Source organism: Trematomus bernacchii, unplaced genomic scaffold, assembly GCF_902827165.1.
Source record: "Trematomus bernacchii unplaced genomic scaffold, fTreBer1.1, whole genome shotgun sequence".
Taxonomy (NCBI): domain Eukaryota; kingdom Metazoa; phylum Chordata; class Actinopteri; order Perciformes; family Nototheniidae; genus Trematomus; species Trematomus bernacchii.
Window position 1 is genome coordinate 1,688,568 of NW_022987689.1, and position 24,406 is coordinate 1,712,973.

Here is a 24,406-nt window from a genome sequence, read left to right on the forward strand (position 1 = left end):
AAATAATCTGTAACTAAACTAATGTCCGGCCACACGGCTATCCAATTACAGGAAAGAGGAAACAGAGCTTGATGTTTTATGCAATCTTTCATATGCATGTTTCTGGGGGTTGACACGGTTTCTCTGAACTGTTTCCAGAAAGGTCTCATGTTGGAATATTTTCACTTGAACTCAGATGAGAGAGAGTGATTTGTTTTCCTGTTTCTAAAATAGACTCAGGCCTCAAGCCATGTTTAACTTCTGCAGCAGCACCTGTTGAATATGATGATAGGGTGAGATTCTTTAAATATTTTATTAGTATTAATATTTGATTAAAATAACCAGCCATCTCCTCAGCTTTCACATATTATATGGAGGGTTTTGGTGAAACAATCTGATAGGAATCTTCTAGGATACAGCTTCCTTTCCCTCAAGCATCTCAAGGATGAACACATGATTTTTATTTCAGTTTGACCTCAGTGCATACACAGACTTTTCATGACCTGGACACCCATGAGTAGTAGAGTTTATTCCACCGTCCACCTCATACATCAAGACTGTGACACTTGGATGGGGATTCAAGGAGTGATGGCTGTGTGAAGGAGCGGTGGAAGTTTTATTATGGTCCAACAGCTGACTAATAGACGGTCCATTCAACGACATTGTGCCAGAGTGCAGCGGCTATTTCAGTCCAGTGGAGGTGACGACGACGAGCCGTGACACTGCAGAGGCTAAGTTCATGCTGGTGTTTATTATCAAGGAATACTGAGGGGGACTATTTCATCCCAATCCACAGTTAGAAAACATATTAAAAAGGTGACATTTTATAGGAGTTTCTTATTCAAAACGTTAAACAAATAAGATAAAACAGGGTTTGTGTACTTGTGAATTTGTTAATCCTTTATATATTTTAACCTTCCTGTTGTGTTCGGGTCAAACCTGACTGATTTACTACTTTCTTCAATCATTGTGTTTTTCATTTGATTGTCTCAAGGCCTCCACAGTAGGTATTTGAACATATAAACCTGCTCATCACCACTTTCATTGCATTTTGAGTGGTTTAATCAACTTTGTTACACCTACAGTATGGTGTTCCCGTTCAAAATTGACCGCATAAAGAAATGAATAGGTAACCCTATGTTTAGTAGTTTACACCCACACATTGATCTTTCATCCATTTTATCTACGGTTTAAGTGAACACCTCAGTGTCAAGACAGGGTCTGTGTCTACTTGAATCCCAAATTGAAATATCAGAAGTTCCCTTCTCACAGCTAAGACATTAAACCATTAACAAATTCCCACCTGGAGCGGAAGAAAGAGAGGCAGAGAGTGAGGAAATGGAGGTAAGCTCATTACCTGCTGCTTGTGTGAGTGCAGCCTTCTCTGCGCCGACTGCAGGCCTGACTTCATGGGAGGGTCCGGGCGGTCGTGGCTACAGTGATGTATGGGCAGATGCATCAAATCGCACAAGATAAACAAGCGATGAGTTTCATCAGGGCCATCATAGCTTTAATTTGGCTGCCTAATGAGTCAGATCTAGTGGCGGAGATAAGAGTTGTCAGAGGCCCGGCTCTAATGAATTTCTTGCCACTTGTAATCAAGGTTGCCTGTCTGAGGGGGGATGATTAATGGAACCCTGGAGGATTCCCTCGGCCCTCAGCCTTCATTACAGCTAATGCATTCTCAGGCAAATTAACAGAGAAATGCAGGCAAAAGCCAACGGGGAAGGGGAGAGAAAGAGGAGAGGAGAGAGTGATGGGAACAGAGCGTTTATGTAAGACAAAGGATGAAGAGGAAGATGGTGGGGATGAAACACACGGAGAAGGGAAAAAAGACACTGATTAGAGAGCGATTCAAGGATATGGAAATGAGGACATGAGATCAGGGCAGGGTGCAGCATGTAGGCACTGGTCAGACATGATGGAGCTGAAATTGATAAATGATATTCAGGTCTGGGGGGGGGGGGCACAGGAGAGGAGAGATAGTCAGAGTGGATATAATTATTGGTTAAAGAGGTTAAAAGCGAGAAGGGTGGAGCAGAAAACAGGGAGTATGGTGTCCATATGAAGACAGGCGGACAGAAACGCCACCTTAAAGCAACATTTATGTTACGACTGCTTGCTAAACAGGCTGTTAAAGTGGCCCGTGGCCAAGCAGCCTCTACATGTTATGGAAATATGGATTTAATGTTTGCAAATATGGTCTCGTCAGGTCTTTGTGTACCCATCCATCAGCCTCAGACCCACCTCTGCAATCTTGGAGGCAATTTGTCTGAGGAGAGGTGGGCGGCAGAGAGCCCTCCTCACTGTTTAGCAGGCCCTGATGAAATATCAAAACACACAGCGGTGCAAGCGAGCGCTCCAGCCTCACAACAACAAACACAAGTGGCCGGGGTCTGTGAAGGCGTGAGGCTCCGTAATAAATTACAGGACACATGATGTTTCTGAAGAGAAGTGGACAAAGCATGATTCATTTTAGGTTCATTTAGGGCCTTACGATGTTGAACATTTAAAGCCCCTGAATACTTCAAAGCTGTTATAATCCATATTTTTAACAATTGATCACATTAAATCGTTTACAGTATGTGAGAGGGACTGATTGTAGTGAAAAACTCACAGTTCCCCTCACACGGTTTTCGTGTCGCTCATCATGTGTCGTGTCACTGAATTGTTTTAGTTTGACCTGCCGCACATTACTTTGTGGTTCACTCTGTGTTCTTCTCTGTTGTTTCAAGCATAAAAGAAAGCCCCAAAAACTGTCTGCTACCTGCAAGCACCGAATAACAGAAAACACAGCAAACTAGCAACTAGCTGGTAAAGGTAGTTGAGCATTAAACAGCTACAGCGCTGGTGGAGACCAACAATAGGCTAAGCGAGAGAGAATATTTGACCTACTTTTGTCTGTGGGACAAAAACACAACTCTAATGTTGCTCTGTATCTGCTGGATGTGTGTTATCAATTTAAAAAGGTTGGGATGCATCAATGTCTTTCTTCTTTCCAAAATGGTCCAAAAAAACAAACAATTGAGGTTTAAGTTGGAAAGTTCATGAACAAATAAGCAACTATCAAAATTAAATAAGATTTTTTTTATAGTTTATAAATGTACTATTACATCTGCCAGGGGGGTTATGTTTCTAGTTTATTTTTGTCAACAATATGTAACACAAAAACTTCTGTACTTGCCAGATTTTTCATGAAACTTGGTGGAAGGATGTAGTATGGGCCAAAGCAACACATATATTATTGTTTGGAAGAGATTTGAATCACGGGGTTGGGTAAAACCATGTCTTCTTTATGTTGAAATTGAAAGATTTGCAACTAATATCTTTGTTGTTGAAGTAAAAAAACTCAGTTAATCTGCTGCAATAAGTCTGTTGAAATCAGATCTTAAATTAAATACAGCAAAATCCAAATTGTTGAAGGAATATGCATAGTTGTATCTAAACTAGCCACATCCACTTCAACCAGTAGGAAGACGATACAAAATTAAGAAAAACTAACTGTAAGAGGACCCCATTATCTCTATCAAGGAAGCAGATTGATAACACAAGTTTTGGGGGTCTTTAAGCGTGACGCAGAGCATTGTGGCTCCATGTCAATCCAGCGCAGAGGAAGGAAGAGGAAACCCTAAAGGGAAACCAGGTGATGAAGCTCAAACAAAGCCAGCCAACAGAGAGAGGAAGGGGATGAAGATATGCTGAGACAAGATTAGCAGGAAATAAGAAGTGGATTAGTGAGGGCTTGACTCCTCTGAACACTGAGACCTTTCACTTTTCCCCACGGTGTCGTGCTGCCTGACACTAAGCTCGGCTCTTTATCTTAATCCTCTTTCAGCAAACTGCTGGGGGTCCCACGAGCAGGAAGTGGAGGGAGAGAGGTTGCTTTCCTTACCTTAAAGACGGGCTCGGATGAGTTGTCTCGGACACTTTGACAGGAAGTTTCTCCAGGAAGTTTGATGAAGGAACATGCAAAAGGGAAGAAGATGAAATGGCAGTACTTGTTGAGGTGATGATGAGACTTTTAATTTGAGAGAGGGTCTCACCTCATCAGCAGGTCATGCACAGGAGTGATGGATGACGGATGAACACACACACACCAGACAAATGTGTCGATTTCCCCAAATGCAGGGAAGGCTACATCGTTTTATTTGAGTGTTTATTTATAGGTCAACAGTCAGCCGAGCATCCAAGCATACACCAAGTTACTCTTTAGCTTTGTTCCACGTTCTGAACGTAAAAGGAATTACAATAGGAAAATAACTTGAACAAAACAAAACAAAAAAAAGATATTTACAAACTGCATTATAAATATGTCAAATGTACATCATTATACACAAGTACCAAAGATGGTCGGTTAATGAAACCAAACAGAAGTACCTTAAAAATATGTCTAAAGAGAAACAAAAAAAAACCAACGTATCAAAAAATGGTTCAAAGGAGACCTAAAACCAGTTTAGTTTGTTTCTCTAGGAGGAGCTCGTCTTCAGATAAAAGCTTTAGCTAATATTTACACTTCCAATTGATGTTTAAGGGAAAACAGGCAGGTTTCTTCTAGTGTCTTTTCATCATCTCCTCTACAGTATGTCAATAAGGGTTCAGGTCATCTTTACACAATAAACTCCTCTCATAATCCCCTTGGACACTGAAATGTACTTTTTGAAATCAGTCGGTCAAGTAAATCAGAAATAAGGCAAGTACCACTGTTCAGTACAAGTACATTTGAAGGTTTTAGTTGAATTTGTGGTCATTTTAAGGATGTTGGGAAAAGTTCTTATTCGCTTTCTTGATGAAAAGATCGATATTACTCTCATTCCTGTGCGTTAAGTACAGAGGTGAAGCCAGCAGGCTGTTTTAAACACTGGGTAACATTGTAAAATGAAACAAAACTAAATAAAAACGCATCAAAACTATCATGTTTTTAAAAAAGTATGCATGTTACGGAAGTAGGTTCAAAGTCTTTACTTACACCAGTGTCTTGCACTAAAGTCTGGTGTCTTCTGTATTTAATTAGAACAAAAAAAAAGAAAGTACAATTTTAAAATGTGTTTTTTAAGACGTCGCCACATGGTGTAACTTTATGCTAAACCAGGCTAACTGTTAGCTAGGCCATGCTAATCCCCTCCAGACTCCAGGTCTGTACTAAATGCACACACACACGAGTGTAATGGATGTTCTGATCAAGAAAGCAAATAAGCTGTCCCAAAAATATCACAGTTTTCTTTACAATATCGCCATTTCATCGATTTACAAACACCCTCGTTTGACCACATAATTCAGTCCCTGTGGGCTCTTAGAACAGAAATATTGTAAAGCAACAACAGAAACCTGAACAAAAAGGTACACAAAGTTAATAACTGCCTCTGTAAACATATATCCTGCTCTTGTAAACTCATAAAATCAAGACGGTTTAAAAACCTTAAAATTGGCAGTTGAATCAAAGGGTAAATACACATTGTGCCAACTCCACCTGAATTAATTTCTTACCTATAAATTAATCAGCTTATGTCAGTGGAATACTGTACATTTGTATTACTTAATGCAAAGAGAGTCAAGCTACTTTAACCCCCAGCTCACTTTAATCCTAAATGTCGTTTGAATGCTTTTTGTTAACTCTCTGCGTTTAAGCCGACACAGTTTGAAGGGAAAGGAAAGAGGTTGTTTTCTGGACTCTAAAAGTCTAAGTATGTTCTTATAAGGAATAAGGTGAAGGAACAAGAACTACTTTTTACAGACGTCTGTACATTCAAACACAGTTATGTTCCAAAATCTTCACTGCGGGTGTCTTCTCTCTGGTGTAAATGTTTTATGAACAGAAATGCCCGGTGGCTCTCTGCTATCACAGATGAAAGACGTAAGCACACACACACACACACACACGTGTTGTACAGTTATGCACGGACGCACACACACAGTATCATATATGTATTTCACAGCAACAAAAGAGGAAATCATCTCGTGAGTACCGCTTCTACAGGCTGTGGCCGCGGGGAGGTGGAAGGATATTCCAGTATCTATCTATGTCAAATAATTACCAACACAATCGAGTCAATCGGAGAATTACTCCAACAAAGACATCATTATCAGTGTGATCTCACTGTTTCAATCAAACCTTTGAATTTGAATGAATTCTGATTGAAGAGGCACGCTTACAAAGCCGTGTGGCTCGATGGTCATAAAACACGATGCCCCTTAATTCCTTTGTAGTCACGGACACTTTTACTGGAGGATCACGATAAGGGTGGCGAAGGAAATGACTTACTTTCACCCCGACAGGAATTCTGCAATCAACTCCTTTATGATGATCCGAACCCATTTTCCTGTGAATTAAGTATCTAAATCATTTGGACTCTTCATCTATAATTGCTTTGCCTTTGTATATGAATAGTATGTCAAGAGTTTGATAGCTGTGTTAAAGACATGCATCATTACTAAAGCTGTAACAGCCACTGGGATCATGGAAGATTTAGTTTCCCTTAGTGTTTTTGTCACTTGTTAAACTATTACTCACAGATTTATGTTATAATGCTCAGGCTTGGAAATGTGAAGGAAGTTTCTCTCATTTCAAGCTCATTATGAAATCAGTTCACGTCGCAGAAGGGGAAGACATAAAAAGGAAATGTTCAAGCATTAAGGAAATGCTTTTCGTAGGGTAGGTATGAATGCCAAAGTAAGTCATTTGTTTGGTTGGCGCTTAAAAAACACAAAGCTTAAAGCTGATCGTGATTGTTTCAGACCAAGATAGAACAAATTCAACAAATAAAAAAACAATTATATAAAACAAACAATGTACAATGTCCGACCCCCGAACTACCACTTCTTTGAGCATAGTGGAATATTAACAATGAGTCCATCACTCTCTCTGCGTTGGTAAGGATTCTGGGTTACACAGTGTGAAGCAGAGGGGGGGGGGGGGTGGGCGCTGGGGTCTATCTGCGTCTCGTCTCTACATGATGCTGATGCTACGGTTGAGCTCGCACTGGGCGTTGTTGTTGTTGATGTTGGGGTTGGGGTTGCGGCGGCTCATGTTGGGCGTTGCCACGGACGACAGGCTGCTGGTGTCGTTGGGGCAGCCGTGCTGGAGCAGGATGTCGGCGCACTCCTGGCTGCCGGCCCGCCGCGCGTAGGACAGAGGGGTCTGACCCCGAGCCTCCCGACTCGACACGTCCACTCCGTACTGCCGGAGAGAATTACATAGAAAAGTCAGATATAAGATTTTACATATTTTAGGGATGTTCCAAGGGATTTCCAGATCATTTGAGTTTCCTGATTTGTTCCTCCATGTTTCTCGTCACTTTCTACAACTAGCAGTAATTTTAAGAGCTGTTTTGTTTATAATAATCTATGATTCTACCATATTCAAACAGGCACCATGACTGATCTCCTTCCAAAACACTGAAATATCTGTTAAACCTGAAACCTTTAGCAATAAGCATGTTGCACACTAAACTCCTTGAACCCTTGATCCTTGCAGGAGCATTGAAGTTGTTAAATATTGTATGACAATATCTGATATACAATATATTCTATATCTGCTCAACCCAAAAGTTAACACACTAAAGCTGTAGCTGTAAAAGTTGTATGTCTATTCCTCAAGATGATATGGAAACATTTGAGATATCTTGTCCATATCACACACATTTACAAAAACCTTTTGCGGTTTCTAACAATACTTTAGTAAAAGAGTTTAGTTATTTGTGTTATTGCTTTGTTTCAGGGGAACTCTCTTCAAGGGGCTACATTTAACTAGCCAACATTATAATTGAACAGCTAACTATGAAAACTAATATTCACTTGGTGTTTAGGAGAGGGACTTGAAATAAGAAACATCTGGAGGAAGTTCTTCTCTTCACACTTTAACTCCTAAATCACTTGCCTCGAACTCAATCCCTACAATAACAGAGTTCCCCCCCCCCCTCTAATCCGAGGACTCACCCAGATGAGCAGCTGCGTGATGACCACGTTGGCCATGGCGCAGGAGAGGTGCAGCGCGGTGCGTCCGTCCCCGTCCCCGTACGTCTCGTTGACCTCCTCCTTGGTGCCGTGGGCCAGCAGCAGCACCACCAGCCGCAGGTCGTCCTCCACCACGGCCCGCAGCAGCTGCTGGCCCAGGGGCACGTCGGACTGCGGCAAGCCCACCAGGAACAGCTTCTGCTCGTACTTGGCTCGAATCCAGCACTCCTTCTCCTCCCTGGAGAGAAAGGAAACAACAGGTCAGACGGGGGGGGAACACTATGAGCAATTAGGACTTAAGTTACAAAAAAACGTTCAACACGTGTCATTTTGACCCATATTTAACCACGTAAGACTTGTTGGGATCAATAATCATATCAGCATAAGAAATGACAGACAACAACAACCACAAGATAACATTGAAGGAAAAATAATAATGTTTCAAATTGCACGCACACACAGTAGCAACGGATTTCAACTTTGTACTTATAAGAGCTTTATAAATCAGGCAGAGACCAATTATGTGAGTTTCAAGTCTCTTTGAAAGTTAAACGGAGCCAAGAAAATAAAAGCCTTTTTCCCTAGATCCATACACCGAGAACAGACAATAAGACCATATCTTGTGATCTCAGATGATAATATGATGATAATCAGATTTCTGTTCAAGAGCAGATATACACTGGGTTAAACCAGAATGGTTATAATTCAGATACAGTGAGAAATGTAGACACAAGGGAAGTGTCACGGCAATTGGCCTTAGATCCTCACTAAAGAGAAGCTCCTAAATTATTAGAGCACAGGACCCCACCAGCCTCCCCTATCACAGTGGGAAATAAACCATTGAGATTGTCGGCGGAGATGAGAGAATGCCAAAGGCTGTGAGGCTTTGGGCAATACTCCACTTCCTAGTGATTAGGGTGGACAGCAAGGCGGTGAGAGTCTGGCCAGCTTTCTAAAGGTTACACATCTCCAACAGCAAGTCTGCGGCTGACAATACAGGAAGGAGGGGGACGTCTTTTTTTTATCAGCGCTGTCGGCTGTCAGTCTGAACTGGTGGATCCCCTCCACAAAAGAGGCAGTGTGTCTCCGGGCCCCGGTCTCCCTCGGGGGGGCCGGGCCCAGAGTCAGATCGATGGGGCTGAATGGCAGCCAGAGAGGGCCGGTGGGCTCCTTCACTCTGCGGCGGAGAATAGAGGCTAAAAGGGAAGGCTCCGTCCTCTATCGCCAGGCCGAGTTATATCTATTGCTCTCCATCTTGAACCCCCCTCCGTTTCATTCTCTGCCCACATACAAACTGTCCAAATAAGAAAGAAAAAAATCAATATCAATATGTGAATGAGTGAGCATGCCCAGTGTGGCAGTAACCCGGTGACCCCGTCAGGCGGAGTGATAAGAGGAGCAGAAAGAGGCTGTTGTCTGGGAGTGAGGGTGAGTGACAGAGAGGAGAGGGTTTGGACGGATAAGTTAAGCGCCAACGCCGGCTGGAGTGACAAGACCCTCGTGGGACTCCCTATCAGCGGCCGAGGCCTCGCAGCAAGTACAAACTGACACTCTCATTCACTTCCATACCATTTCATCATAATCACAGTGACAACAAGAGCAGCAGAACAACTTAATTACCGAAATCAAGCTAACCAAAACAACATCAGATCCACACAATAAAAAATATATATTTATCTTATTTTTTTAAGCACTCCTTCCTTCAGATTTCGGTCTCTACCTTGATGCAATGGATACTCTTATGCATTTTGTCAGAAAAATATATATTTAAAGGATAAAGCTGATGCCATTTTATACTCTTTTTGTTCAATTATTTATGTTAAATTAACAACATTTTAGTAGTTTTTTTTTACATTTTCTGTTCCCTCTACCCCCGGTCTGCAGCTCTTTTTTTTAATCAGTCAATCAATTGACTGATTACATAAACATTTACAAACTAGTGTACAAATATTTTTGTATATTGTATATTTTATTGTATTTAATTATCTCAAATTGCTGGGTCCTGTAGTTTTTAGGAAATATTACCCAAACACCAGTATATAGAGCATTTGTAAGTGACTATTTATATTTATATATTTGGTGGTCTAGTAAATGTACAGCAGCAGGATGGTGTTACTCTAGATAACTAAATAACTAAAAACACCTCGACAAGGGACTGTGGTTGAAAATGTGCCAGCTGGTTAACACTGGTACACCTAAGAAAGGTTGATTAACGTGTGCTGTATGTTCAAAATGTGAAAATTCATCAATAAAGTAACCCACAGACGTTGCATGATGTTCTTTCTAATGAAGATTCATCCCTTTTGAAAGTGGAAAAAGATAACCACCAGAGGTAAAAGGGCAAATAAGTTGTCCTGACATTTGTGTGACCTGACCCCGAGTATATCCCAATATAGCTCATGTTTAATTACAGCAGCAGATTTAACAATAGTATCCAGTTCAACATTAGTCACTCTCCCTTTTATTACGACCGTAGCAGCTATGTGTCAGAGCTGCCAACTTAGCACAGACAGAGAGCGTTTCCAGAGTCATATGTCAGCTGCCAGGCTCACTCCGCAGCGCAGTCTGTCTCTCACCGAGCAGGCTGGCACCGGCCCTAACTGCAGGAGTTAAGATGTGATGGAGGAGCCAGGGTCTTTATCAGCACCCCGGCGCACATTGATTAACTGCACAACGCCACCGGAAGCTCATAAAGCAACTTAACCCCACATCTTAAAATACCCTTAAAGCATTTATAAGCATATGGGTGCATTTTCTGTTATGACCTCAAGGAAAATGTGGAGGAGAAAGTCCTTTACGCCGCGGCACCATAGGACAATCTTTTCTTAAGGGTGAGGGTATTATGTGAACAACAATACAGCTCTAATGGCAGGCAATTGCAGCGACTCAGAGTTTTATGGTGTAAGACCTCCATCAATCCCCACTCAGTCATTATGTGTGGACAAGCCTGTTAGCAAATCAATTGGCCTTAAACCAGCGGACTGCTCAGAACAGGAAGGGGCCGTCCTGCCCTAACCTCTTATTTCCGGTGGACTCTTTGAAAAAAAAGTGTTTTGTTTTTTAACTGCCAAACAGGATAAAGTATTTATAAAAAACTTGTTGAAATCCTCAAGGCAAAATGTTTAACATATACCAAAAAATCTAAGCTGAAAACTATCACTTAGAGCTGTTGTCCAAAGTTTGCTTCAAAGAGCTAGACCATGAATGAGATGCTGAATCTGTAGAGCCCAGTGAATTGATATGAGCTAAATGAGGCAGAAAGTTAGCACCAAGATGTGAAACAAAAAGGCTGAGGAGAGCCATTAAGAAGACGTCAACATCTCAGAAAGGAGCCCTGAGGACACTTTGTTAGCCCCCGCTACCAAATCAGCCCCGGAGGCCTGCAGGGGGAAAAAAAGCCTCACTCACTGCTTATGCCGGGATCTACATTCAACCACAGCTCTTTATACACTTCTACAATAAAACAATAACAAAAAGCAGCCGGGCAGTGGTTTTTTAAAATAAAACCTAAACTGCTGCCACTTGAAAGGAAGTGAAATGGTAATCCTGCCTCTGTCTTTTGTTTGAAATAGAAAAACAATCCAAACAGAGGTAGGGTTTAGACAGTCAGGGGGAAAATTGAGACCCTTGAAAAGGACACTTCCTCACCACAGGAGGAAGAAAAATAAAATCAGCAGATTTAGCATGTCAAAGCGCCAGGACAGAGGAGGAGGGGAGGGAAAGGAGAGTGAATTTTCACAGCATAGGGGGATATTTAGGAAATTGAACTGATGGTAACTCTTACACACACACACACACACCGATTTCCCCACCCTTCTTTGAGCACATACTTGTTCTAAATTTCTCTGTTGCTCCGGGGACAGAGGGGAGCTTAAAGTTCCCAATAAAAATGCCTGTGTGTCTCTTGTAACTAAAAACAAGCGGTGTTTGCGTCGCCCCCTAAACTTCCTCCATCATTCAGAGGTATCTCAAAGCTGATGATCATTGTTTCACTTTCAATCATTGGATTTAACGTGAAAGAAATCCTGGGCAAACATCAAAATGAGTCTAAAGTGGAAATGGGCTCCTGTCCAGAGCTGGTGTTTCCTTTCATTTGACCACGCAGAGCCCACCTAGATAAAGGCAGCCCTAACAGTAGAGAAAAGGCCTCTTTTTATAATTCTATTAGAGCTCTGTCCTTTCAGCTCTCCGTTGAGCAATGGATCCTGACCCTGACTTAATTAAGTGGCAAATGGCGGAATGATTCTCCTAAACCCAGCCCACGGAGTCAAGAACACATGACTGAATTCAAATAAAGAGGGACAAACAAGGATAATTAGTCAAGCCTGAAAGACAAAGGCGAACGGGAATTTATAAGAAGGGACGGGAAACTGAGACGGCGGGGGTGGAGCCAGCGGTGGAGCAGCCTACAGAATGACCAATCTGACGGCCTGCAATAAAGGTGCATTGGTCCATAGGAAGAGAAGGATGTCCGTCCCACCACTCGCACATCTTTCAAACACACCCTGGGTCCTCCTAAACAATCAAAGCTTTTCCAGAGCTCCTCCTACTGTTCCCCGAGGATCCAAATCCACTGCGGACACATCAAATAGACGCAGTGAAGGGGAGAAATGGTGGTGCTGTTGGGAGGGGAATAGAGGGGGGGGGGGGATTCGACCAGCATGAACAGACTTCACAGTGGGGGTAGGCAACTTGTATGGGACCGATTCCCATGCAGACAGCGGCTTCACTTCCACAAACCGAGGGGAGGGAAGAGACAGAGAGTGAGGAAGAGGGACAGCAGCAGAAAGACAGAGCGGGGGCTCGGAGGGGAAACGACAGAGATGAAGAAGAAAAAAAATAGCGCACACAACAGGGACAGAAAGCTGGGCCCCAAAGCATCAAAGGTTGCTAAGGGCCAGAAATGAAGGAGCAACACAGTAAACGCCGCAGCAAAAAAAGTGATAAATAAGGCCCCCTATGGTCCAGCCGGTACAGTGCACACATGCTACAGCTGCATATAACCAGGACAAATATTTTCACTAGTGGACTAGTCGCCACTTTTCCAGAGTGCGGCGTGAACAGATGACCAGAATTCAAAAGGTTGTTGTGTTGGGCTCTATAAAGGGGCCAACAGGAGAGCATCTGGGTGCCGTAGGCAGGCAGAGGGATGAGTTGAATATATTGTGACATTAATGAGGTTGTCAGACTCCTCATGATGGAGTGGCTGTGTTTTTGTGCCAGCAAGACTAACACCCTTAAATGCTCATGCTGTTAACCCCTGCTGAACCCTCGCCTCACAGACAAAGCAGAGGGGACGATAACACATGCCCTGCTTATGTATGCAGGCTGCTGCACGTACGTACACATTTAAAATTCCCGGTCACATAAAGGGACTGCCTCTTTCACAGACAGGAACTTTTTTGTTATGATTTCATACTGCTAACTAAATTAAAAGGGTTAAGTAGATTTGGCCAAAATGATTATCTCTATATGTCTACCTGGCTGAGGAACCCGGTGGCATGTGGGCAATTAGTGACTTCTCCCACACAGGGCTAATTACTGACCTGTGGGTTTCGTTTAGAGAGGAAGGACATGGGAAGACCCAGTCATTCATTTGTCTTAATTAATTACTCTTCCTCCACCGGGGCTCCTGGCAAGGCCGGCTATTCTAAAAGCTCTTTGGAGGGTTCCAGCACTCCTAACCTGTGAGCAGCCCCCAAGCCTGGCTCTGTGTTTGGGGGAATAACTTGGAGGATAGGGGCCATGGGGACAAATCATACAGCAGGACTGTAATGGACACAGCACTGATGTTGTAATCGAGCAAAAAAAGGTGCCAGAGCAGAAGGGGTTAAAAGAGGCAGCGGGGGCCAGGTTTGGAGAGGTTAGCGGTGTGATTCATTTTTATTACCACGCAGACCCTGCAGGCGGCAGGAGTGGCAAATTATTTCTGAAACAAAGTGGAGGGCTCTCATCAGAGCTATTACCTGCCTGTTGCCGGGGGCGGCGCGGAGCTACAGAGGGTGACAGTGAGAGGCCCGGCCAGTGAGGGATAGCCGTCCACATCCGTCCACGCTCCAGGACATCTCCCCCAAATGAGAACTGGTGTGTGTGTGTGTGTGTGTGTGTGTGTGTGTGTGTGTGTGTGTGTGTGTGTGTGTGTGTGTGTGTGTGTGTGTGTGTGTGTGTGTGTGTGTGTGTGTGTGTGTGTGTGTGTGTGTGTGTGTGTGTATAACTGTGAGTGTGAGTGCCAGTAGACGATAAGGTTAAAGTTAGCTGTTGGAGCTTCCCCGTCAAAATAGTCTGTGGTGTTTTCTATCACAAACATGCCAAGCAATTAGAGGTGACGTGCAAAACAAGACCACTCCCAGGCGCTAATTAAAAGAACAACTACCTTCCAATATGCTGACTGCAGGGAAATGTGTTATCACAGATTTAACTGTAGCATAGCTTTTTAAATTAGGCATCCTTTATACAGTAAATGAGTTAGTTATTGTTGTCAATGGCTTTATTAACGTCATTCATTTGTAACAGATAAGTTGTTTGACAACAACTTTTGGGTGTCAGCTTGTCAAATATCTATTTAGTTTTTTAAAAGATCAGCTCCTTACTATAAAAATAAAAATAATACATTTAAAAGACTATATTGGTCTTTCTTTTCTTTTAAGTCACTCTTGAAAACTCACTTTTTTAGAATTGCTGTTCTGTGATTTGATTTAGTTTATTATTTTATTATTATTTTCTATTTGTTTAACTCTGTGTTTGATGTGTTTGTATGATGCTGTTTAGTTCAGTTTTTCGTCTTTTGATTTTTCTTTGTGTAGTTTTAATGGCGTTCTGTTTTATATGAAAGGTGCTTAATAAAGTGTATTATTAATACTGTTATTATTTATTATTATACTGATGACTTAACGAACTACAAGCTTAAAAAGGCTTATTAGAAAGACATGAGAATGTATTCAGATTAACGCAATGTATAACTACATTATGACAAGATAGAAATACTTAGCATTGGCCCAAGGTTTTCAATCTTTTTACAACCTAGAAATCCAAAATGTGCTCATATTAATGGCTTATAGTTTCTCTAAGAAACCATTAGTTACATCTTTATGAAGGGTGCATTATTAAAGAGTGGTAGCATACAATGTTCTACAAACATAAATAAGTGCACATATACATGGATATAGCCATGTTTCCTATTATGATGCCTGTAATCAGTCCGATGTTGCTGTGGGGATCTGCGTACGACAAATCTATATATTGTGTTCTCTGGATCCAGAATATCATAAACTAAACCAATCCTGTGGATGAATGCTTTTAAGTTAAATCTCAAAAATGCAAGGGGGTAAAACTAGTGTTGCAGGAGACATTCAATCAGACCCTGAGTTGATATTCAGGTAGTTACTGAATCGTTTAGATTAGGTGTCACTAATGTTTAGTGGGACTCGGAGCCATACACTGCCTGTGTGCCATCACAAAGCTGCTACATGTCACCGATCTGACACAATTAAAATCCTCTCATATGTTAAGAGGAGCCTACGCAGAAACAGAGTCAGGTCAGGATTGATGGCGTTAAAAGAAAGAAATAAGAAAAAGTACATCCCCTTAAGTCGCTAATAATTCATCATTGGTGATAAAGCAGAAAATAATTTGATACGAGAGTTACACCCACGAGGGTACATTGTTCTATCAGCAGCAAAATCATGAGCATCTCGATAACCAGTGGCCATATATGATATTTACAACTGCTGTGTTTTATCTGAAGATTAGTTATGCTGCAAATGAGATTTATTGTTTGACAGTGAAAACTAATGGAGATGCTGCTGCAGGATAAGATCGGATTTTTTTAGACAATGAAGAAGCTTCCTGCTCCAGGCGACGTGGGACTGACAGTGGTAGGGAGAGTAATCAACATCAATAATCTTTCATCAAGTCCACAGTGGAGCACTTTAGCACAGATACCATTCAATAAATAACTGTAGGCCATCATTCAGTGCTGAACTGGCTGGAGAGCGCACCGTGGGTTCAAGAGGAAAAGGTTGGAGACTGCAGGTACAAATAACGAACAAGAAGACCCTGGTCATTAGCAAACTGAACCTTTATTAGGTCCTAGTATGTGCACAAACTATTATTCGTGTATGATCAGCAATGTCTTTGATAAAGTGTCGGCTGAGACTGCTCCATTTACATCAAGAACTAAGTGGATTTTTAAGGTACTCCTTTACAACTTATTTTTACAGTAAAAAAGCCTAATGTTTTCTAGAAAGCCTGTTTTCTTAACCCTGAACCATGAAATAGTGAGTCAGAGACGTCATAGATTTGGAAAAAGGTTAAAACTCCTCACTTGTGTTTCTGGTTTTTAGTGATGTGAGAAAAAAGTCAAACACATGACGGGATAGGAATTATTGTCACTAATAGCTTCAGTTTTAAAATGAAGAATTCAGAACAGTTGTCAACTGCTGATATGAAAGCTAATGACTTTTGACTGTACATGAGATATAAACCTGCTATTTAATTACTGTATTGAATAAGTTAACCATGTCTTTAAATGTGAATCGTTTGCTTTCTTTTCAAGATAAGTTGTTAAGTTATATCAAATAAATAAATATAGTAAGTGGTGGAGGCCTTACCTAAAGAGCCCAAACCGTTGCATGTTTTTTCAGTTAACAAACAAAAGAGGACACAACACAAATAGAGCTGCTGCTAATGCTGCTTGTACTATTGTCTGTCTGCTGGAATACAAATATAATATACAAATAATATATAGAAACTGCTTGAATGTTGATTACCTTAATGTCTGCATTATCAATAATATCCCCTAACTAGCTGGGAATACAAAATGGTTCTAAATAAAGCTTTAAAATAAAAATGATATTATATTCTTGTTATTTCTGATCCATACCAGCTGCAGCATTAAGAGCAGCATCAGTAGAGAAATGAAGCAGATATGTTTCTCTCTAAGCTGTGATGTTAAAGCAGTGAACTGGCGGCAGGGAGAGCCTACAGACAGTCTCTTCCTGACAGACAGAGTGATGACCCGGCCCCGTGTGATGGATATGTGACATGGCAGTCGGGGGCCTGAGGGCCCGGCTCTTGGGGAGGGGTTAAGCCGTAATGGTGTGCTTAATTACCTGCACAGCCACATAGCAGGTCATTAGTCAGACTGGGACGCTAGGCCTCACCTGTCACTGGGAGATAAACAATCCTCCAACAGATCTGGGAACTCTCAGGAGAGGGGGCTTATTGTCCGGGGTTAACTTGGAACAGGACAGTAGGGAGCAGGTGGACAAGTATCATTTAAGAGATACCTTCAAAAGAGGGAAAGCTACTAGTTGGGTTGTCAAATAAAAAAAAAGACTGGTTAAGTAAATTGTACGTGTGTCCCCGGCTAACAATCTTCATACCTGATTGGTCAAGTTGCATCTCTTTTTTTTTTGGGGCTCATTGACTCTGCTCTGTTTGAGCATGTGCAGGTGCTGCCTTGTCTAAAGTACTGGAGCAGATTTGAAGAGATTCTTAAGTAAAATTAGACTTTATGCACCTCCATATAGCCAGAATAGAATGCTCCTTGTTTTATAACCACATTTCCCCAAAACTGACACTATTAAACTGTGATTTGAATCAGGCTCCTCTGATCTAATCATTGAATAGTCGACTTGCACCTAGAATAGTGCATAGTTTTATACAACACATTCCTACCCATTATACTCTCACTGATTTCAGGCATCAAACGGCTTGGGCTGGTTTCATATGTATTTATTATTAAAATATATTTTCCTGATGAGCGCTTACGTTGTCAAACGACAAACTTGATGGATTTGGGCATTTATTTGGTAAGTGCAACACTCCCTTCAATAAAAGGCAAGCTAGTGGAGAGACGGACAAACGAGACGCCAGATACTCTGTTGGAAATAATAGATATTAAATCCTAAGAAGAAGAGACAGCGGGAAAGAGATGGCAACAAAGTACCAACTGGAGAAAGACACAGAGGCATTGTGATCAATGTGTACAGGACGGACTGATGCTCAAACATAAAATACTGTTTTCTCTCAAGAGACACTTCTGGACCCCCGGTGCTCCTTATGGAGCGTTTTGTGGCGTGAACTGCCTGAGCTGAAATGTGGGTGGCTAATAAACGGCAGGTAATGGAGAGAAGACGGCGCTGCCTTCTCACACTATAATCTCCGTATGCCTCATTAAGCGGCACCTGTATGTGTAGAAGAAGGCTCACCTGGTGGTGTCGTTGCCTGGCTTGCTGTAGCCCTCCAGAGCCCCCTCCCACACGCTGTTGGCCATGGCGTTCCCGATGGCCGTCATCACCATGCTGAGCTCCACCGGCCAGTCGTCCAAGTCCAGGGAGCGCACGCGGGACAGGTGGGTGCCCAGGTTCCTGTGGATCCCCGAGCACTCGATGCACACCAGGGAGCCCAGGTTCAGACTGCCCCAGTCGGGGTCTGAGGAGGGCACGAAATCATTTTAGTGATAGAGTTAGAGAAGTAAAGAGGAAAGCTTCATTATCTTATATTTAAAAAGGAGATTTTTACATCTGTATAAACTTGATTCAAGAAGAGATTTCGTAAGGATTACTTTGCATCTTACATTATACTAATTTTAGCTTTAAACTGAATTATTTTTGTAGCATTATCATCTGCACTGATAACATGAGTTTTCAATGTCTTATATTATTATTCACGATTATGTTATTAGATGTTTATTTATAGCAGGAAGAGAATAAACTGTATTCCTCTTGGCTGAGTCTTGAAGAAAACAGGAAATGCATTAAGGAGCTGATCCTGTAAAGGTCGCTAGATTCAGCTCTGACACATTTAGCTTAGGGTAAAATTCTGACGAAATGTAAATAAATAACAGTTAAGTAATATAAATTCTATAAGCTACAGGCGGTTGCATTAAAACATTATCAACTATTTAAAAGAGGTAGGAACAGGCTCTTGAATAACACAAATGGAAATGTAACCTACTATAGCAGAATTTGACTTTTAGAATAATTGTTGACATCATAAGAAATAGAGAATTGAGTTAGGGTCACAATGTCACTTCTTTAGGGAGCTATGTTGGTGGAGATTATTAAAACATTATTGGAAAAATAGCAGGGAATAAAATAGGGTTATGTTTGATGGAAATGTTTCTCATTATTGAAACATGTTTGTTCCTCTCAGCTTAGTTCTGGTTAATTGCCCACATTTAGATTTTCTGTCTGTAGTAGCAAGTAACAAATGGCAGTAAGTGAAAATAGCTTACATCTAAATTGAAACCTAATCAATTTTTTTGATGTTGCAACTAATGTCTTTGTGTATTTGTAAGTCAAAGAGTGAGTAGAATACAACAATTGAGTCAAATGTTTTACCACCAATAACTTGCAATAACTTTATAAAACCACCCAAAACAATTGATGTTTTACTATCTTTCCATCTTTGGTCAAATATGGAGGTATAGAAACCATTTATTTCCCACTCTACAAGGCCTTATCGAGGAGAAATGGGCTGTTGTAGTGGATAAATATACTCACTGGGTGCATCACAGTCCACACAGAAGCTGTTCCCCCTCACGTTCCGTATGGACTGAATGGCCATTGCATCACTTTGGCTGCCTAACCGAGACTGCAGGGAATGAGGGAGAGAATAAGTCAGCAGGAACTAATCATTGATAGAGTAAAAGAACGCAAACAATTATAGCTGGATTCAAATAATAGACAACCAGTGAGGAGGAGGGAGGGAGGGATGAGGTTTTCCAAAAGAAAAAACTGAGGCAGAGAAAATATGAATATGTAAAACAAGGCCGTGTCTGCTCAGTCTGCTGACACAAGCCGTGTTCTCTCTCTGATGTCTGTCAGTTCTAATAAGAGATCCCCCACACTGCGGTGCACCTGTCTGACAACCTCCCACATGTGACAGCTTGAAGTGGGTGAGGAGGGGCGGGGGGGGTGAGGGTGAGGGCGCAATAAAGGTTGGAAAGAAGGGGGGAAAAAAGAGGAATGTAAATGAAGCAGCAGAATTGTAGGATGATGACGACGACGCTGTGATTAGATGATTTGCCTCCCATCCTCCTCATAGTTATTATCCTCCGTGCTGTACCTTGTTCTTTATGCTCTCGCAGGACTGCAGGCTGGCGAAGATCTGGCTCTCGATGGCTAGGACCCACAGCTCCCTCTCCTCGTACGTAGAGGCTTCGAAGTTCCACGTCTGACCCGTCAACGACACGATGATGAACTCAAAGGAATCCTCTTGTTCTGCCAAAACACAAATAAACAATACATTAGGACTTAAGAAACAAGCATATCAGTGGTTGCAATCTGACCCTGCGAGTTAGCGACACAGCTCAGTGACCCAGGCCCATTCGCGCATCAACGCACGCTGACATAGGTTTCTGTTAAACTCAGAAACACTCGCAGCACCTAGTGCACTGCTGTTTTCAACAATGCCTCGAAATCTCAGTCTCATAAATGCTAGATGCATTTTTAATCTGTCATAACATTACTCATTAGCAGCAACACACAATATAGTCTTTTATTAGAAATCAGATTTTTGTGATTTTTCTATGATTTACACTTTTATTTAGCAGTTATCCCAAAGTTGTACAATTCTAAATACCCCAAATATGTACAGACTTGACAGAGGGAAAAAAGGAAAAGCATATTGAGAAAAAAGACAGAATTAAGTCAATCATTTCAACTTCTTTTGGGAGAAATGATTACATTTTGGCATGTTCAAACCACAAGACACTCCATTGCTGTTGCCATGTAGAAGAAGGCTATCAGGGTTGTAGAACATTCACAAATCTTCATCACTAAATGTGTGCACAATAGTTGCAATAACTCAGTATCTGCAAGTCAATGAATTGAAGATACAGATGGTATATTGTTCTTTATCAATATGCTTTAGATTTTGCCCGCTGTTATTGAGGCATGTGACAGAATGTGTCATTGTGATTGGATGTTGTAGAAATACACCTTGGGAGTGAATTTAAACTTCTACTTCAAAGTTTGTATATGTTCACAGGCTGCTTCTTTTTACTTTTTGATTAAAGAACCAGGTTGAGATTCCCTGCATTTCCATGGTTTAGTCAATGGCAGATTCTAAGAGACTATTGTGTTTATGAAAACAAATATCGTCATTTTTTAAACCAGTTATACATCCCAGTTACCAATATTGACAGTGACCTTGACTTCTATAATGTAAGCTCTTTTCAGGGCATGATATATTAAATATGGGTAGCATTGGTTTATATTGCTAAGCAGTTATAATAGTGTCTGAAAAGGGAATACATTAAGGCCAGTTATGTTTAGTCAAGTACTAACTATAGTATTTTTTCTTATTTTAATATATTATGAAAACTCATTTGGCCCTTAAATTGGTTTTGATTCAGCTGGTTTTCTCCGCTGCTCTTTTGTGTTTAACTAAGATTTATAATAATGTCACCTGTCGTTTTCAAACGAGAGGTCTGACACAACATATGTTCCAACACATGCTGTAATGGCTCTGCTGTTCAGAAGCAATTCATTAACTCGGTACTGTACAAAGTGACTCGTGTAACATCTCTGGTCTGTGCACATGCTTGAGCTCATAGCCAAATGATTTGTAATTACCTAATTATGTCTATGCAAATAGTCATCTCATTTGCATAAACCATGTTTGGAGGACTGGAGGCGAGTAGACACAAGGGGAAGGTTTTTTTCTTCAGTAGTTTTATCATTAATAGAAGTTACATTAAAAGGACATTTATTTAATGTACAAAATATGTATACTTCTAATGTATTGTGTATTAATGTATCCGTTTTTGTATATTCAATTAACTGCATGTGTGTAGTTATCAAATTATGGCAATCATTTGTCAGACAAATCATCTAATCAGAGAAATTAGTGCACATTTATAATCAATTGAGCCTCCTTGGTGCGAGTCGCAGCCCTGTGAATCCGTAAATGACAGATTTCTGACGGACGGTGTGATGTAGCGATCCCTGAGCCTCGGTGGAGGGCCATCTCTTCAGGGGGAAAGCAATAATCCAATTAGCTCGACACCGACTTCAATTATCTGATTCAGTTTGTGGAATCGACTACAGGTCAGGAGGAATCAATAAAGCCTTGGAAGCCTCTTTATTTAGACTAACAGCGAGAAACTATGTGGGTGTTACACTTTAAAGCACTGGTGGGGATTCAAATGGAAGAAAATGTGGTTTCACAGAATCAAAACGGTTTACTTAAGAAAGTGACAAGGAATACAAAATGGAGAGAAAATGTAATTTGGAAAAAAAAAAAGCATGATTAATTGAAAAAACATACAGTCAAAATCAATGCTTCCCTTGTCCGATATAACTTGAGGTACAATAACTAATGCATTTGAAATCAGTGGCTCCCAGACTCAAATGTTGTTCTACTTGCGTTTTCGTCTTTTTAAGAAACCCCGAACAAAGCTAATTATTCTGTTGGCTGCCCAGGCAATAAATTGGAGGCATTAAAACACTTTCATTATGGAGATTAAAAAAGCAACGGATGGCTGGTTTCTTAAACTGATGAGTATACAAGGGAAAACAAATCTAATTCTCCATGCATAGTAATGCACAGGCGAGACATAGTGTAGCCACTAAAGAGACAGAGGAACATGTGCAGCAGGAGGCTTTATGTGGGACTCCCGTGTTGTCATTACATGCAGATCCAGCACACGGATATTACTTTTTAATGCCGTCCACAGTGTGGCAATTCAGCTCTACGAGGCAAAGTAATTCTGCTCCATGTAAGCACGGTGCTGAGGTCAAAGTGGTCTTCACAGAGACGCTAAATCTGAGCAGGAACAATGTGTCAAAGGCATCGGCGCTATCTTACAGGCACCTGACGTGATGAGCTTTTAAAAGGGCCATTAGCGCTTCTGTTATTACTCAATGGGTGCAGTTAGCACATGGCTAGCAGAGGAACGATCACCTTGTCACATTACCGCGAGCATTAACCTCCTGACCAAATCTATCCGCGAGCATATGATCAACAAGTTCTTACCAATTAGAAATAAATTAACACAGCTCTGCCAGTGGGCGGACAAGGAGGAACACAATTTAAAGCCAACGGAGGAGCCAACTGTGAAGAATGAGCGAAATATGATTTTCTTTAATTAACATGGCGTAATAAAAAGGAAATTAGAGCTTAATGGCCACAGAGCTGCGACGAGGAAGGAACAGACACACTTCCTCGTCAACGCTTTACATGGATCATAAAACTGTTCGGGATCCTCCCAGTTACAGATGTTATCCATCAGATTACTTAATGGATTTCAGCAGCAACACAACAGCACTTCAATAAGCAGAATGTTTCGTCAATAATAAACGATTGCTTCGAGATACTAAAATAGGAGGTTAATGCATTGCTTATATTTACTGGTGGCAGTGGTGGAAAGTAACTGAGCATGTTTCCTCAAGAACTGTAGATAAATACTTTATTACTTTTTATATTTATCTGACAGCTTTAACTACTAGTTACTTTTTAGATTACTTTTATTTTAAACATCTAATGAGCCTTTAATTTTCACAAGTGAACCCTGACTAAAAGATGATGATTGGAGTTCATCGCGTACAGATGTTATTTACAATTTTAAGTTATTTACAGTTTAACCAGAGTGATTTAACATTTAATTTCAATTTAAAGTCAAATCTAAATTAACAGACACATTGTTCTGTACTCTGTTTAATGTGCCATGTCTGCAAAAAAACTAATAAAAAGATTTTGAAAAAACTAAAGAGGTCAAATACCGCACAAGTTATCAAATTATTTTTTTCATCTTTCCAAAGTGCAATAGGATTTTGGAAAGATGAAAAGAGTATTTTAACAATATTGTTTAGTTAATCTGGTAAAGGATGTGCAAACGTTTTACACCACTAACTGGCTGTTATTAAACGCAAGTTGTCCATCAAACTTTAATACCTCTAAAAAGGCGTCCGTTTGACCTAAAAATCTAAGTGGAACCTGAAAGAAGAGTGGGTGTCCGGCGGACGGTGATTCCTCTCGTGCTGCAGCAGATTAGCACCTCGGGGGGTTTTGGTGGCCAGCCCAGCTGTGCCGACTATACTCCATGCGCCAACGTAGCATCTATTCTGTCTAAGCCTCTCAGAGACCTCTGGAGACCCGCGTTATGAACCCTTAGAGAGGACTTAGCAAACACTCCTTAGCCTTGAGGACTATCGGTTTGTGTGAACACTTGGCTGAAACGATGACAAGGTGCAGAGGTACGCGGGCTGAGCTATTGTTTGGGTGTGCAGGATGTGTTGTGCCGTGTGCATGCATCAGGCAGTCACTTAAAGAAGTGCTTGCCGTTCCCGTGAATTAACGAGCAGTTGGGAAGAACAGGCCAAGGCGGTGCCATCTGTAAATGTCACAGGCACTGCTTGCTCATTTTACACATCATTAAAGCCAATATTCCTAACCTGTATCAGAGCAATCAGGAGCAGGCCATTACTGCGACAGGGGCCCCAGGGGAACCACGACCAAACTCAGAAAG

General features: G+C 41.3%; 1 protein-coding gene across 3 annotated transcripts in view; it reads right to left on the reverse strand.

The window, feature by feature from the left end:
* Nucleotides 1-4,088: 4,088 nt before the first annotated feature.
* agap3 (ArfGAP with GTPase domain, ankyrin repeat and PH domain 3) overlaps nucleotides 4,089-24,406 on the reverse strand; it is a 114,837-nt gene continuing 94,519 nt past the window's right edge. For all 3 annotated transcript variants that reach the window (XM_034137521.1, XM_034137522.1, XM_034137519.1), the window contains exons 14-18: nucleotides 20,002-20,156; nucleotides 19,437-19,527; nucleotides 18,141-18,363; nucleotides 7,912-8,167; nucleotides 4,089-7,153 (exon numbers count right to left, since the gene is read on the reverse strand). In XM_034137521.1, coding sequence (XP_033993412.1) covers nucleotides 6,923-7,153; nucleotides 7,912-8,167; nucleotides 18,141-18,363; nucleotides 19,437-19,527; nucleotides 20,002-20,156 — 956 coding nt within the window. In that variant the 3' untranslated portion in view covers nucleotides 4,089-6,922. The remainder of the gene's footprint in view (nucleotides 7,154-7,911; nucleotides 8,168-18,140; nucleotides 18,364-19,436; nucleotides 19,528-20,001; nucleotides 20,157-24,406) is intronic.